Raw genomic sequence first — 17511 nt, forward strand, 5'->3', positions numbered from 1 at the left:
CATTAGGACATACATTTTACTGGGCCTTATTTTTTCTTATAAGGATGGTACTGAATGTACAATAAAAAACTAGTTACCTTTAAATCATATTACTGAGCATATGCTAGCAGAAAAGTTTAATTTATGTAGCAGAAGGGAAAATGTGAACAATGAAATTATTTTCCAATCCATGCTGTCTCTTTTTAGTAGCAGCTCTAATTATTGCTTCATACATCTGGATAGATGGCATGCTACTTTTTATGCCTCCAACTGTGATGATATATTACTAGTATTAGTTATTAACTATTTTTTTTAAGGAAACGATGTTAATAAGGGGCTTTTATTAACGTGGCTCAGAAATACAATCACATGTATATTAACTTGTCTTTAAAATTTTGTAAAATCTCAGGTTTCATGTTTTAATTAACAAAAACATTTGGTCAAAACATTCAAGGAGATCTTTGGCTTTATGTCTCTCATACTTATGCATTTACATTGGAACATGGTAGGGATATTTCTTAATGGACAGGGCATGAGTGGATAATACATATCGAAATCCCTACTTCCTAAACAGTCAGATGATTATTTCTATTGATGTTCTGCACCTTTTTCACAGTGATGATGCCTTCCTGTGTGTCCTTCTCAGTTCTGATGTCAAACATATCAGTCCCATCACCATCAATAATTCGGTATTCTACTTCAGCATTTTTCCCAGTATCAGGATCAGTTGCTTTTACACTTCCAATGGATGTGCCAACTGGGGAGGATTCAAGAACTCGAAGATGGATGGTGTCTGTAAAGATTACAGAAAAGAAGAGAGAGAAAAAGAGATTTCTCAATAGAGTATTCTAAGGTAAAATGTGTATGAGAGAATATTATAAATCTTAAACTGTACTTTAGATGTTGACTAATAAGTTGAATACACACAATATGGATAATATAAAGTCTAGGAACAGAAAAAGTGGAAATCTGGGGGATTTGGTCTGTGCTTATTATAAATATAGTAGGACCCAATCTCTAATTGTATCAGGAGTTCTGTTTTTAAAATTGAGCATGTTGTCTTTTTTTTGCATTTGCACAAGTAACTAGATATCAGCTTTGAGTGCACATATGTATCTGTGTGTGTGTTTATACAATCACAACAAATCACAGAATATAATGTGAATATTTATATATTGCAGTGAACATATTTTTAAATTGTTTTTCTTTTGCTGATTTTAGTTATTTACTACTCAGTTTATTTCAGCTGCAGGGAAGAACATTACAAAATTCCATGAAATCAGCCATAGTGGGGAAGAATCTCACTTCTATTTGTGACAGGAGACACAAAGGATACTCTGTGGGAGAAATACAAACATGCCCTTCACAGTGTCAGTGTAAAAACAGTAAATTCTGACCAATTCCCTTACATTTCAGAGCAAAATAAGAATTTATCTAAGCCCTACTCGTGCTTCAGCATGAACAACCTCTCCTGCTAATGAGATTTATATTTTAGTACCTGATCATAAACTACATGCTACTGACAGATTAATCGACCTGAGGGACACTTCCGGTTAGAGCACCTTCTTGCTCATAAACCTTAAGTAATTCTCCTTAATATACATAATAAAGTCCAGACCTCTTAGCTAGTCATGCTCTTGCCTGACTATAGCTTTCCTAATGTGTCTTTCTGTTAGTCACTTCCAGGAAAGATCTGCACCAAACTGGACTTTTTAAAGCCTTCTTGTCAAAACTTAATTTCCTATATCTTTATAGTTCACATACTATTTCCCTCACATAAAATTCTTCCCCCCGCCCACGAACCTCAAATAATCATAACATAATTTATCAAATCTGAGAAAATGGGTCTATTATGTGCTGAGTGTTTAGGGGGCTACGACCCTCAAAATTCCTATGTTGAACCCCTAACCCCCATTCACTATCTCAAAATATGACTGTACTAGAAGATAACGTCTTTAGAGAGGTAATTAAGGTGTTAAATGAGAACATTAGGGTGAGTCTAATCTAATCTAATATGACTAGTGTCCTAATTTGGACACAGACAGGCACAGAGGAAAGCCGATGTGAAGACAGGGAGAAGATGGCCATCTACAAGCCAGTGAGAGGCCTCAGAAGAAACCACCTTGATCTTGGGCTTCCGACTTCCAGAACTGTGAGAAAAGAGATGTCTATTGTTTAAACCATACAGTATGCGGTACTTTGTTATGGCAGCCCTAAGAAACTAATACAGGCGTCTATATCTGCTCAGTTTGAAAAGTCCTTTTCTAGGAGACATCATTAAGACTCAGTTTCTACCACACCCTGGTTAGTCACTTAATGCGTACTTTTAAATTCTTTTTGTACATTTTTTTCTCTCGCTTAATCTCTGGTAACACATTGTTGAATGCAACTCTCAATTCATTCCTTAGCTACTGTCTGGTTGGCTCTCTTTGCCTTTGCCATTTCTTCTGCTAGAAACAGCTGTTCCTAGATATTCAGAGGGCTCATTCACTTTCTTCCTTCAGGTGACTGCTCAACTCTGACCCCTCAGAAGCTTTCACCAATAGCCTTACTGAAAACAACTTTATTGAGAAGACCACTCCCAATCACTCTTCATATCCCTTGCCACTGTTAGGCATTATATTATTTACTTGTTTATTTGTATGTACCATGAGGATGTTGTATTGATACAAGACAGGGACGACTTTGTATTTTTTCACCTTTATATTCCCATTGTATTTCTTTGAATGTAGCAGCCTCTACATACTTGATTCTTAGGTTGGATAACTGAGAAGCTTCCTAACTCGTCTACCAGGTGCTATTCTTGGCCAAATCCACTCAAATCTCAGCTACTCTCAGTACACATTTCATCTATATTATCCCTTTGAAAACAATAATTTAATCAATAATTATTCAGAACTTCAAAACAATTTGATAGTTCTCTTTGTACTTAAAATAAAACATACATAGGCTGGCCCTCCACAGATTGGCTCCTTTTTCTTGTCATTCCCTCCCTTAATTAATAGTCTCCATAACACTCTTTAGGTTTAGGTCTCCTTTATGTTTTTAAAATATGCTTTTCTTCTTCAATTTAATACACTTTTCTCCCTCATGAAAGATTTTCTACACAATGCGTTGCCTGGCAACCTCTAGCTCTTTCTTTTGATATACATTTATTTTCACTATGCTTCTACCATAGAACGCCATCAACTCTAGCCTATTTACTTCAACAACTTTCTTTTAAATATTAAATGTTAGAGAAGTAGCATCTCAATGAATTGATTTATTACACTGGAGCTGAAGTAGCCTTTCTAAAAGACAGAAATGATTTAACTTCTCTACTGAAAGCACTTTTTATTGATGTTAGGATAAATTCTTAATTTCTTCATTTGGTTTATAATGTCTTATAAAATCTGGGTTTAAAAAAAAAATCTTCAGTACCATGCTTATCTATTCTCAAACCTAGAGTATATGTGGAATACAGCCCAAAATAATTTTTAAAATAAATGATCAGTCAACCAGACTAGAAACATTATAAATACATGGAATACTTAACAAAATAAATGCAAATAATATGGATGTTTTGACTGACATTTATATATATATAAAACCTGCATGTACCATCTAGAGAATATAGATTCTTTTCAAGCATGAAACACTGAACCCAATTTGCTCAAGTATTAAGTTATTAGAAAAGTTTGAATACATTTTAATAAATCAGTATCTACTAAATTCTCTGACTAGGATACAATTGAGATACAGGTTAAAACAAAAAAGATAATCTCCCAAATACTCATATTCTTGAAAACTTAGAAGAATTAAGAAAAACTTCTATGCAACTGATGGTTCAAATAAAATACTAATTGGGAGACAAAAAAATTGAAAAAGAAATTAAACGAAACTCAAATATGTGGTGAAGAGAAAATGATTCTACTTAAAGAAGGTAACTTACAGCTTTATGTGCAAAGTCTTCTGGAGAAAAGAAAAATGAGGACTGTTTTCCAACTCATTATGTGAGATCAGTACTGTATGCCCCTGATACCAAAACCAGACAAGAAAAGTCCAGTGGTTATATATTGTGGGTTAAAACTCAAGCTGCACCATACCTGACTGTATAATATTTAGCAAGTTCATTTTTAATTTTTAATACATAATCTCCTATATAGTATAAAGTTTAATATGTGAGAAACACTATTCTAATCACTTTACTATTAACAAAATCCAGACTTTGTTTTAATTTCACCAGCTATTCCATTAGTCTTTTCAGAGACCCTATTTTGTATTTAGTTGTCATGCCTATTTATTTTCCTTCAATCTATGAAAGTTCTTCAGTATTTCCTTGCTTCCTATGACCTTGACACCTTTAAAGAATACTGTTCAGTTATTTTATAAAAAATCTTTAAAATTAGGTCTGTCTCATATTTTCTCATGATTAGATCGAGGTCATGCATTTCTTTTTTTTGTCAAGGATATCCTAAGAGTTATCTGTTTTCAGTATAGCATTGGATGCAAATATGTCTTACGACTGTTGATATTAACCTTGATCTCTTGGTTAAGAAGGTGTTTCTGCCAGTCTTTTTCATTTGTTAAGTAAATATTTTTTCTTTATAATTAGTATATATCTTGGGAAATATACTTCAAGATTATGCAAATATCCTGTTTTTCCTCAAAAGTCTGCTCATTAATTTTATAATCAATCAATGATCTTCCTTGCAATAATTAATGGTGCAATTATTCTAATGCACCATTAATGGTGATCTATTTTCTTTCTAATGGTGCTTCTAATGGTGATCTTCTATTTTTTTCATTATTTCAACATATATTATTTGGAATTCTTCTGTAAGGAAAAGCTGCCCTTTCTCCCTTACTTATTTATTTATATCAGTAAGGACATTTATTTTATTCTATGTGTTATAATCTAATAATATGGGTATATATTATTTTGTGCAAGTTCTTACAGGCTTGGTCATTGGGTAATCTTCTAGGTTGGCTCTGGTGTCTTTTCAACATGGCTCCATCATTTATTTACTTTTTTTGGCGGGGGGGAAGTACTTCCTTAATTCCCAGCATCACAGAATGTTGTGGGTTCATCTTATATTTTCCCTGCCCAAGCCCTGAAATCAACCATGTCTCCAAGTGAGCCCTGACTTTTAGTAAAGAAAGGACCATATTTTTTTTAATATAGTGTAGTATTCAAAATTTTAGTAAATGGAGCAACTCTTCTTTCATAACATGCAAATATGTCAATAAAGGCAAAAGGAAACCCTTTGTATTTGAAATGTAAGTCTAATTATGTTTTTGTTGCAAAAATTTAAATAACAGTAAGTTATTGCCTGTTAACAGATTAATTGATCTTTGTTTTAGAAATAAAGTATCTGTACACTTCAAAGGGAATTTAGAGTGTTATGATTTAAAATATTAGTATTTAAGTCTTTTCAGCATAAGGGAAAACCATGTAGTACAATAGAATAAAAATATTTAAATAGAAACACTGTAATATTAGAACTGAATACACAAATCTTTATTTATAAATTCATACTTGTAAAGTAGTTGCACATTTTTGTTTTAATCATAGTCACTGAAAAAGGTCTAGAATTCCATTCCACTAGAAAAAAACAAAACCCTAATGGCCAAACACTTGTCATTAATACAGTGTTTTTCTATAGTATAAACAAATTCTTCTTGGAGATTTACTGTCTGAGGAATAGAAAGGAAAATGAGATTAGAATTCCTTGAGATAGAAATTAAATGAGGTATCAGACATTATTGGGATCATAGAAAAGTAAAAAGAACCCAATCAACTTGCTTCTACTGTACAGCATTTTGAAAATTTGATCCTTAATAAGAAAATAATTATTTAGTTGATTAAAACACATAAAATCAGATTAGGTTTCTGGAAATGTGAATTAGTTAATTCAGTTGAACTTTTTAGCTGAAAAACTATACTATCTCTGTGGATAACAGAGATAGACATACACATTTGAAGGTGTTAAAAATGTATAAGCTCCAAATTGAATGGAAAATGAGAACCTAGAGAAGTAAGTAGAAAAATAAAGCCCACTTTTGGTCTGAAGATATTTGCCATTTTCAAAAGTTGATCCTTATTTTTATGGCCTCTTGAAACAAGAAGAATAAATATAAAACTCCAAGCTATCTGCAGGGTAGTTACACAACAGCAAATAGTCTCCACAATAAGTGTTTTGCATTCAGTGGAAGGGTGATCTAGACACAAGCCACCCTTTATGACATTTTGCATTCATTGTGTGGGTTTGGATGATCCTGAAGAGCTCTCAAGCAACTTTAGCCACTAGGGGAGAAAGATGACACTGTGGCCTCCACAACACAAGGGGTGAAGACTCACAAGGCAGGCTACAATTATTTGGCCAAAAAGTTCATTCAGGTTTTTCCCTAAGATCTTACAGAAAAACCCGAAAGAAATTTTTGGCCAAACCAATACTTCATTGAGAATCTATGTGGACAAGAAAACCACATGCTACTGGGAGGACCCTTCCTCGCTACCTCCTCTCATACCTTTCTCCCTCAAGTGCCTTTTCCAAAAGTGAGAGACATTAATAGCCCTGGAAAGATGTACTACATAGCTCAATGAAAATACAGTTGTAAATACTTGGCTCATAAAACCACAAAGGAAGAAAAATGATGGAGTCAGGTGCCATAAGATATAGAACAACATGCCAAATGCCTGTTGGAGTACACACACATGTGTGTGTGTGCACACACACACACATATACATACATACAGATGTATGCATATAAGCTAGTAGAAAATTTGTTCAAGGATGTAAATGGAAAAGAGTTTACAGTAGAATAAACAAGAAAGACAAATAAACATAGAGAAATATACTGGATCTTAAGCAATGCAAATTAAATTAAGGACATGATGTGATATCAGTTTACACCTACTAAACTAACAAAAATAAAGTCTGATAAAACCAAATGTAAAAAGTATGTGGTCTAAGAGGAACTATTATGCAGAGCTGATTGGTGTTAAATTTGTCACAATGATTTTGGGAAATTTTTGTTTCCTTGGTTACTATAACAAAGTACCAAAATCTAGGTGGCTTTAAACAGTAGAAATTTATTGTCTTACAGTTTTGAAGGTTAGAAGTCTGAAATCTAGGTATCTGGCAGGGCCATTCCCTCCTTGACAGCTCTAGAGAAGATCCTTCTTTCCCTTTTCTAGGTTCTAGTGTTTGCCAGCAATCCTTGGCATTCCTTGACTTGTAGATGCATCATTCCAGTTATATGGCCATCTTTTCCCTGTATGTTCACATTGTATTCCCTTAGTGTGTGTCTCTCTGTGTATCCAAATTGCCCCCCTTTTTTAAGGATATCAGTCATATTGGAAAAGGGTTCCAACCCTAATGATCTCCTTTTAACTTGATCACTTCTAAAGACCCTATTTCCACATAAGGTCACATTCTGAAATACTGTGGATTAGGACTTAAAAGTATATTTTTAGGGGACTCAATTCAACCCATAACAGGATTATATGTTGTGATGTTAAATATTAGCATAAATAAAATCCAGCAATGTGCATGAGGAAAATAGCTGCAGAAATGCCATTGTTTGTAAAGTTATGTAAAGTTAACATGGAATTATTGTTAAGTTAAAAAAAAAAGGAAGGGAACCAAATGTCAAACAGCATGACAATACGTAAATAAATTGTTACATTATCAGACATCCCAACATAATACAAAATTGAAAACCATGAGTTATAGTTACATCAGAAAAAAATGTGGATGAATCTTAGTTGCATCATATTAAGTGGAAAAAGGCAAATTTCAGAAAATTATATATGGTGTGATACTATTTTTATAAACCATAAACTAGAACTCAACAATATTTTGTTTAGAAAAACATAAATACTATGTATATATATTTATATATGTGAATAATCTCTCTTGAACATGTACATATATGAGCACAAAATTCAAGGATCATGCATGTGAATGCAAACTATTTGTAAAGTCCTTGTAATGCGTTAAAGTGCTACTACTTATACTCTCTTGTAGTTATTACATACTGCATGAAAACGTAAAACAAACAAGCAAGCCCATATACATCATAAGTAATTGTCAAATTAAGCATTGCTTAAAAGTGTTGTTAGTGTTCCTGGTACTTGATGGAAGTAAACATCTTTTATTTAAAATTCAACTTCAGGAGGAACCCTCTAAGATGGCAGTGTGGGAAGATGCCGAGTTAGCAACTCCCCCCAACTAGGGCACCTGCCAGCTGCTAGTGGGGGACCCTGAAGCCCAAGGAGACAGGAGGAACCACCAAGTGAACTGGTAAGATTTGGGGGACTGAGGGGGGAGGAGAAGTGGAGGTCAGACAGGATCTACACCCCTGAGACCAGGGACATCAGGAGAGTCACGTGGGAGGGGCCCTCTGGGAGGAGTGGGAGAGGAGCAGAGGGCATTTGCCTTGCCCACTCGAGCCCAGGAAACCTGCTGGGCTCGCAGGTGAGGTCCCCTGCCCTCTGAGACCAGGGGTGGGAGGCACGCCTGGACCCCTTCTGTTCCTTGAGCCTAAGCTCCATCTCCCACAGCTCCCACGGCCTTTTCCAGCTTGTGGGTCTTAAGCATAGGCCTTGCCAACTGCCCAAACCTCACCCATGCTTAGCCCCCCCTCCACAGCCAAGGCCCCCACCCCACTTTTTTTTTTCATTCTCCCACCTCCTCTTTTTTTTACTATTGTAGTACTGTTGTAGTTTCCAGTGTTGTTTCATCTATATTTTTATTTTCATATTCTTTCTAACATATGTGTTAGTTTCCTAGTCTAATTTTATTTTTTACTTTGTTATTGTTCTCTCTCTTTTTTTTTTTTTTGCCACCCCACATCGCTTGCGGGATCTTGGTTCATGAGCCAGGGGTTGGGCCAAAGCTCCTGCAGTGGGAGCTCTGAGTCGGAACCACTGGACTAACAGAGAACCTCAGACCACAGGGAATATTCATCGGAGTGAGGTCTCATGGTGGTCCTCATCTCAGCACCACGACCCAGCTCTACCCAACAGCCAACAAACTCCAGTGTTGGAAGCCTCAAACCAAACAACCAGTAAGATAGAAACACATCCCACTCGTAAAAAAAAAAGAAAAAAAAAAAAAAAATCACATGGCAAAAAAGTATGTCACAGATGAAGTAGCAAGTAAAACCTACAAAACTAAATAAATGAAGAGGAAATAGGCAATCTACATGAAAAAGAATTCAAAATAATGATGATCCAGAATCTCGGAAATAGAATTGAGGCATGGATTGAGAAAATACAACAAATGTCAAACAAAGATCAAGAAGAAATAAACAACAAACAGAGATGAACAACACAATAACTGAAATGGAAAATACACTAGAAGGAATCAATAACAGAATAACTGAGGCAGAAGAACGAATAAGTGAGCTGGAAGACAAAATGATGGAAATAACTGCCAAGGAACAGAATAAAGAAAAAAGAATGAAAAGAATTGAAGATAATCTCAGAGACCTCTGGGACAACATTAAACACACCAACATTTGAATTATAGGGGTCCCAGAAGAAGAAGAGAAAAAGAAAGCGTCTGAGAAAATATATGAAGAGATTATAGTTGAAAACTTCCTTAATAGGGGAAAGGAAATAGTCACCCAAGTCCAGTTAGCACAGGGAGTCCCAAACAGGATAAACCCTAGGAAAAGCACACCAAGACACTTATTAATCAAACTAACAAAAATTAATTACAAAAAGCGGAAAAACAAAAATAACATACAAAGTAATCACCATAAGGTTATCAGCTGATTTTTTCAGCAGAAACTCTGCAGGCCAGAAGGAAGTGGTAGGATAAAGTGATGAAAGAGAAAAACCTACAACTAAGATTACTCTATCCAGCAAGGATATCATTCAGATTCGACAGAGAAATCAAAAGCTTTTCAGACAAGCAAAAGCTAAGAGATTTCAGCACCACCAAACGGCTTTACAACAAATGCTAAAGAAACTTCTCTAGGAGGGAAACACAAGAGAAGAAAAAGACCCACCAAACAAACCCAAGGCAATTAAGAAAATGGTAATAGGAACATACCTATCAATAATAACCATGAATGTAAATGGATTAAATGCCCCAACCAAAAGACACAGACTGGCTGAATGGATACAAAAACAAGACCCATATATATGCTGTCTACAAGAGACCCACTTCAGACCTAGGGACACATACAGACTGAAAGTGAGTGGATGGAAAAAGATATTCCAGGCAAATGGAAATCGAAAGAAAGCTGGAGTAGCAATACTCATGTCAGATAAAATAGACTTTAAAATAAAGACTGTTACAAGAGATAAGGAGGGATACTACATAATGATCAAAGGATCAATCCAAGAAGAAGATATAACAATTATAAATGTTTATGCATCCAACATAGGAGGACCTCAATACATAAAGCAAGCACCTCAATACATAAAGCAAGTTACTGTCGATTTCTCCATGAAAGGAGAAATCGACAGTAACACAATAATAGTAGAGGACTTTAACACCCCACTTACACCAATGGACAGATCATCCAAACAGAAAATAAATAAGGAAACACAAGCTTTAAATGATACAATAGACCAGATATATTTAATTGATATTTATAGAACATTCTCCCCAAAAGTGGCAGCATATACTTTCTTCTCAGGTGCACATGGAACATTCTCCAGGTTAGATCACATCTTGGGTCACAATCAAGCCTTGGAAAATTTAAGAAAATTGAAATCATATCAAGCATCATTTCTGACCCCAGTGCTATGAGATTGGAAATCAATTACAGGAAAAAAACTGAAGAAAAACCCACAAATACATGGAAGCTAAACAGTACGCTACTAAATAACCAAGAGATCACTGAAGAAATCAAAGAAGAAATAAAAAAAAAATACATAGAAACAATTGACAATGAAAACACAACAACCCAAAACTTATGGGACTCAGGAAAAGCCATTCTAAGAGGGTAGTTTGTAGCGATTCAATCTCACATCAAGAAACAAGAAAAATCTCAAATAAACAATGTAACCCTAACTTAAAACAACTAGAGAAAGAAGAACAAAGAAAACCCAAAGTCAGTAGAAGGAAAGAAATCATAAAGGTCAGAGCAGAAATAAATGAAATAGAAATGAAGAAAAAACAATAGTAAAGATCAGTAAAATTAAAAGCTGGTTCATTGAGAAGATAAACAAAATCAATAAACCCTAACCCAGACTCATCAAGAAAAAAAGGGAGAGAATGCAAATCAATAAAATTAGAAGTGAAAAAGGAGAAATCACAACTGACACAGCAGAAATGCAAAGGATTATGAGACTACTACAAACAACTATATGCCAATAAAGTGGACAATCATGAAGAAATGGACAAATTCTTGGAAAGGTACCATTTTCCAAGACTGAATCAGGAAGAATTAGAAAATATAAACAGACCTATCACAAGTAATGAAATTGAAACTGTGATTTAAATCTTCCAACAAACAAAAGTCCAGGACCAGATGGTTTCACAGGCGAATTCTATCAAATATTTAGAAAAGATGTAACACCAATCCTTCTCAAACTCTTCCAAAAAATTACAGAGGGAGAAGCACTCCCAAACTCATTCTACAAAGCCACCATCACCCTGATCCCAAAACCAGAAAAAGAATCACAAAAAAGAAAATTTAGACCAATATCACTGATGAACATAGATGCAAAAATCCTCAACAAAATACTAGCAAACAGAATCCAATAACACATTAAAAGGATCATACACCATGATCAAGTGGGATTTATCCCAGGGATGCAAGGATTCTTCAATATATGCAAATCAATCAATGTGATACACCACGTTAACAAATTAAGGAATAAAAATCATATGATCATCTCAATAGATGCAGAAAAAGCTTTTGACAAAATTGAACACCAATTTATGATAAAAACTCTCCAGAAAATGGGCCTAGAGGTAACCTGCCTCAACAGAATAAAGGCCATATATTTCAAACCCACAACAAGCATCATATTCAATGGTGAAAAACTGAAAGCATTTCTACTAAGATCAGGAAGAAGACAAGGATGCCCACTCTTGCCACTATTATTCAACATAGTTTTAGAAGTCCTAGCCACAGCAATCAGAGAAGAAAAGGAAATAAAAGGCTTACAAATTGGAAGAGAAGAAGTAAAACTGTCACTTTTTGCAGATGACATGATACTATACATAGAAAATCCTAAAGGTGCCACCAGAAAACTACTAGAACTAATCAATGAATTTGGTAAGGTTGCAGGATACAAAATTAATGCACAGAAATCTCTGGCATTCCTATATACCAACAATGAAAAATCAGAAAGAGAAATTAAGGAAATACTCTTATTTACTATTGCAACAAAAAGAATAAAATACCTAGGAATAAACCTGCCTAAGGAGGTGAAAGACTTGTACTCAGAAAATTATAAAACACTGATGAAAGAAATCAAAGATGACATAGCAGATGGAGAAATATACCATGTTCTTGGATTGGAAGAATCAATATTGCAAAAATGACTATGCTACCCAAAGCAATCTACAGATTCAGTGCAATCCCCATCAAAGTACCAATGGCATTCTTCACAGAATTAGAAAAAAAAAATTTACAATTCGTATGGAAACACAGAAGACCCCGAATAGCCAAAGCAATATTGAGAAAGAAAAACAGAGTTGGAGGAATCAGGCTCCCTGACTTCAAACTATACCACAAAGCTACAGTATTCAAGACAGTATGGTACTGGCACAAAAACAGAAATATAGATCAATGGTACAGCCCAGAGATAAACTCACACACATATGGTCATCTAATTTATGACAAAGGAGGCAAGAACATACAACGGAGAAAAGACAGCCTTTTCAATAAGTGGTGCTGGGAACACTGGACAGCTACATGTGAATGAATTAAATTAGAACACTCCCTAACACCATACACAAAAATAAACTCCAAATGGATTAAAGACCTAAATGTAAGACCAGACACTATAGAACTCTTAGAGGAAAACATAGCAAAAACACTCTTTAACATAAACCACAGCAAGATTTTTTTGACCCACCTCCTAGAGTAAGGAAAATAAAAACAAAAATAAACAAGTGGGACGTAATTAAACTTAAAAGCTTTTGCACAGCAAAGGAAACCATAAACAAGACACAAAGACAACCCTCAGAATGGGAGAAAATATTTGCAAATGAAATAACGGACAAAGGATTAATCTCTAAAATATACAAAACAGCTCATGGAGCTCAATATCAAAAGAACAAACAACCTAATTAAAAACTGGGCAGAAGACCTAAACAGACATTTCACCAAAGAAGACATACAGATGGCCAAGAGGCACATGAAAAGATGCTCAACGTCACTAATTTTTAGAGAAATGCAAATCAAATCTACAATGAGGTATCACCTCATGCCAGTCTGAATGGCCATTATTGAAATATCTAGAAAGAATAAATGCTGGAAAGTGTGTGGTGAAAAGGGAACCCTCCTGCACTGTTGGTGGGAATGTAAATTGATACAACCACTATGGAAAATAGTATGGATGTTCCTTAAAAAACTAAAAATAGAACTACCATATAACAAAGCAATCCCATTACTGGGCATATACCCCCGAGAAAACCATAATTCAAAAAGAGACATGTACCACAGTGTTCACTGCAGCTCTTTTTACAATAGCCAGGACATGGAACCAACCTAAATGTCCATCAACAGTTGAATGGATAAAGAAGATGTGGCATATATATAATAGAATATTACTCAGCCATAAAAAGATACAAAATGGAGTTATTTGTAGTGAGGTGGATGGACCTAGAGCCTATCATACAGAGTGAAGTAAGTCAGAAAGAGAAAAACAAATACCGTATACTAACGCATATATATGGAATCTAACAACAACAACAACAAAAGTACTGATGAACCTAGTTGCAGGGCAGGAATAAAAATGTAGATGTAGAGAATGGACTTGAGGAGATGGTGTGGGAGGGGGAACCTGGGGCATGGTGAGAGTAGCATCGACATATATACACTATTGAATGGAAAATAGTTAGCTAGTGGGAAGTAGCAGCAGAGCACAGGGAGATCAGCTTGGTGCTTTGCAATGACCTACAGGGGTGGGATAGGGAGGGTGGGAGGGAAGATCAAGAGGGAGGAAAGATGGTGATATGTGTATGCATATGGCTGATACGCTTTTTTGTGCAATAGAAACTAATGCAGTATTGTGAAGCAATTATATTCCAATAAAGATTTATTTAAAAATATAAAGTAAAATTCAACTTCAGGTCTCACAAATTTCAATGATTATTAATTTAAAAAAATATATATACATAATAACAACATAAGGAAACATAAGTGAGTGTCAGCAGGAAAACAAAAACAAAACACTGAAAAGCAACAATAAAATAAAATTCAAAAGCACAAAACAAATTAAACACTTTAGCTGAATCATCAACAAAACAACTAATGTGGAGTCATCACATGAAGAATATTTTTAAAATATATTCATTATGTTTTAAGGAGTAAAAGTTATAATATTTTTACTAGACAATGAAAAGTGGCTGGCTATATTGATATGAAGCCAAATGCAAAACATAGATATTAACAATATAATAGTTGAAGTCAAAACAGTTAAAAAATAATGGATGGGTTAAACAGAAAATTAAAATCACCAAAGGACAGAACTGATGAACTAGAGGACAATGGAAGGAAGTACACACAATTAAAAATTAATATATAATTGTGTGGTTGGAAAAAATAAAAGGCACGGATCAAAATGTCAATGGACCTTTCAAGGTAACCTCTGATCCTAGAAAGATATTGAGCAATGTCATCAAAATTTGATGATAAAGTTATTTTGAACCTTGAATATTCACTATAGGCACCATATTAATCAAGTATGATAGCCCAATAAAGATAATTTTAGAGTCAGCAAATTTCTCTGCCTTTGAGCTTTTTAAAAGAAACTAATGAATGTATTCCAGGAAAATAAGGGACTAAATCAAGATACAGGAATACAGGACATCTACAGAGCTACGTATCCAAGTTACAAAAGTGAAGAAGAAATGTCTGGGATGGCAGATTTTCTTGAGCTATAGAGATTAGCCAGCCCATACTGGAAGGGGAATACTGAGGAATCTAGGTTCGCAACTCTGAATGTTGCCAAAATGAAGCTAAGTGCTATAGAGTTTTTCACTAACAAATTCTGAACAGCTGTACCCACTGCACATCTAAAGCACAAACCTGTAACATCTCGGAAAATACAACTTTGCTAAAGACGATCTCTAACAGTCAGTAGCTGAAATCATTACATGGGAAATAAAATGTCTGGGTTTTTTCCTCTAAGACTTTTGAGAGCCAGTGTATGCTTTTGTATACATTTTTGGACTAAAGATCAAACTTTTACAGGTAATAGTATAGTACTTTGAAAAGTGTATTTTAAAAATTATAGAGCTTTTTTTTTAAGACAGTTAAAAGGTTCTTAAATATATTTAGTGCTTCAGTGGCAATGCCATTGGGACAGAATGACAGAGAGGAAGGCTGAGAATGGTGGATACAAAAGAAATTTCATAACAATTAAATTTGCTAAGAAAACAATAGAGAAATTTAAAAAAGTGTTATCATAATTATATTAAGGGGAGCATAGACTGAGATGCTACTGAACTCCATTTTCATGAATAATGAAAAGAAGTCAAAAGGTAATGTAAAAAATATTTTAAAAATAACAAGAAAATATTACTTAAAGAATTACAGCTTAACCTAGATGAACTAAAAAGAGTAACAGTTTAAAGTTGTTTTCTGTGATGATTAGAGCTATGGGTGAGGAAGAATGGAATGGGTGGCTTATTTTTCATTTAAAAATTTTATCTATGAATGTAATACTTTGAAGCAAATTATTATTATTATTTTTTTATTTTTATTTTTTGCCAGGGTACACAGCCCACGGGATCTTAGTTTGCCGACCAGGGACTGAACCCATGCCCTCGGCAGTGAAAGCACCGAGTCCTAACCACTGGACCACCAGAGAGTTCCCTGAAGCAAATTAATTTTTAAAAAATTAAATAGAAAATTGACCTGATATTATTGGAGATTATCAGGTTATGGTAAAAAGTTTCTGTATCATGGATCTTTTTAACATGGAGAGAGAGAGAACAAAAGAAAAAAAAAACAGTTTTTTGGTTTCATTAATTTTACTGTCACATAGATTTCACTGGGAGTATTCTCTGGGAATTTGTTCTCCCACTTTTTATTTTTAGCTTGGACCTTTTTGAGATTGCTTGGATTTCTAGGCACAGGCTTAGATTCTGAAAATCTGTCTGCTTTGAACTTGTCATAATAGTTCTGGTCAAGGATCCAAAATCACTTATTACTTCATTTCGTTTCTAGGTTGGTGCAGAGACGATCTCCATCACAAAGTTTATTTCATTTTGATGACAGTAAGCTTTATCCATGTTAATTTTCAGTACTTTCTGAGGTTTACCAGGGAAGTGATCATGCTCCATTGATTCATATTATAATCAGCCTAAATCATTTTACATATAAGGGATACACACACCCACACACATACATGCACAAAAGTATATTTATTTTTCCTTGAAATACTAATAAAAGTGCTTTCAAGGAGTTCCATGCTTTGCAGAAAAGCGATGATTAAGATTGAGGTCATTCATCAAAATAGCATAGATTTAGTTCTTCTGTTAAATAATTCGGATAGCTATATTAAAGGTATATATGTTGTATACACATATAGAACACACACATTCATGATCATTTTGATTATATGGTAACTTTAGTAATTAAGTCATCCAATAAATGTTTATTCAGTGCCCAAGATATATAATTGGATAATGCTCTCTGGAATTGCATTTATGCTCAGAAAGCTATTCAGGGACAAGATTTACTGGGTTTACTTCAAAGTTTAGAAAGTGCATTTCTATATTTTAAAGGTATGAAAGAGCTATTTATTCATGCTTTAACATTTTTTCTAAGACTCGTCTGTTGAACACAAGTATCTTAGTTTGTCAAGCAAACTGAAATTGCTTTAATTAAGAGCATGCAAGGGTGTTTACCATGGGGGGGGGGGCAGTAGGAGGGGATCCAGAAAGGAGACAGATTGTACTGCACACACTGACAAAGGCAAAGTAGCACCTGTCTCCCATCTTACGTTTCATGTTTCCTTAAAGACATCTATTTGTATGCTCCTTATTTTTTATCTTACAGCTGATGAAGCTTTAATTATGTGGTACGCTTTCCTATCAATTCCAATTTATAGTCGTTTTAAATTCATTCCCAGGTGTCTGATTGAATCATTTGCTTCTCTTTTAATGTTTAGGGCAGAAAAATATTTCTTCCCGGTGGGTATGTTCTTGGTTTGGTTATCGACTTAAGTGCAAGGCACAAATGCAAGGAGGAGAAAGGTAATTTCCATTTCCATATCACCTATGAAAAATTGTATTTAGAAATAAAAATCTAAATGATAATATTGCAAAGAATACTTCCTAAGGACTGGCCAAACAGATAAGACTACTTAAATAAGTGTATTCTGAGACTATTAACGGCAACCTC

General features: G+C 34.5%; 1 protein-coding gene across 1 annotated transcript in view; it reads right to left on the reverse strand.

Moving 5' to 3' along the window:
• The window catches only part of LOC131755313 (cadherin-10), a 192841-nt gene that overhangs the window by 25368 nt on the left and 149962 nt on the right, over positions 1-17511 (reverse strand). The window contains exon 6 of the mRNA XM_067030827.1: positions 585-772. Within this exon, the coding sequence (XP_066886928.1) occupies positions 585-772 (188 nt within the window). The remainder of the gene's footprint in view (positions 1-584; positions 773-17511) is intronic.

This window comes from Kogia breviceps, chromosome 4 (genome assembly GCF_026419965.1).
Source record: "Kogia breviceps isolate mKogBre1 chromosome 4, mKogBre1 haplotype 1, whole genome shotgun sequence".
NCBI classification, from domain to species: domain Eukaryota; kingdom Metazoa; phylum Chordata; class Mammalia; order Artiodactyla; family Physeteridae; genus Kogia; species Kogia breviceps.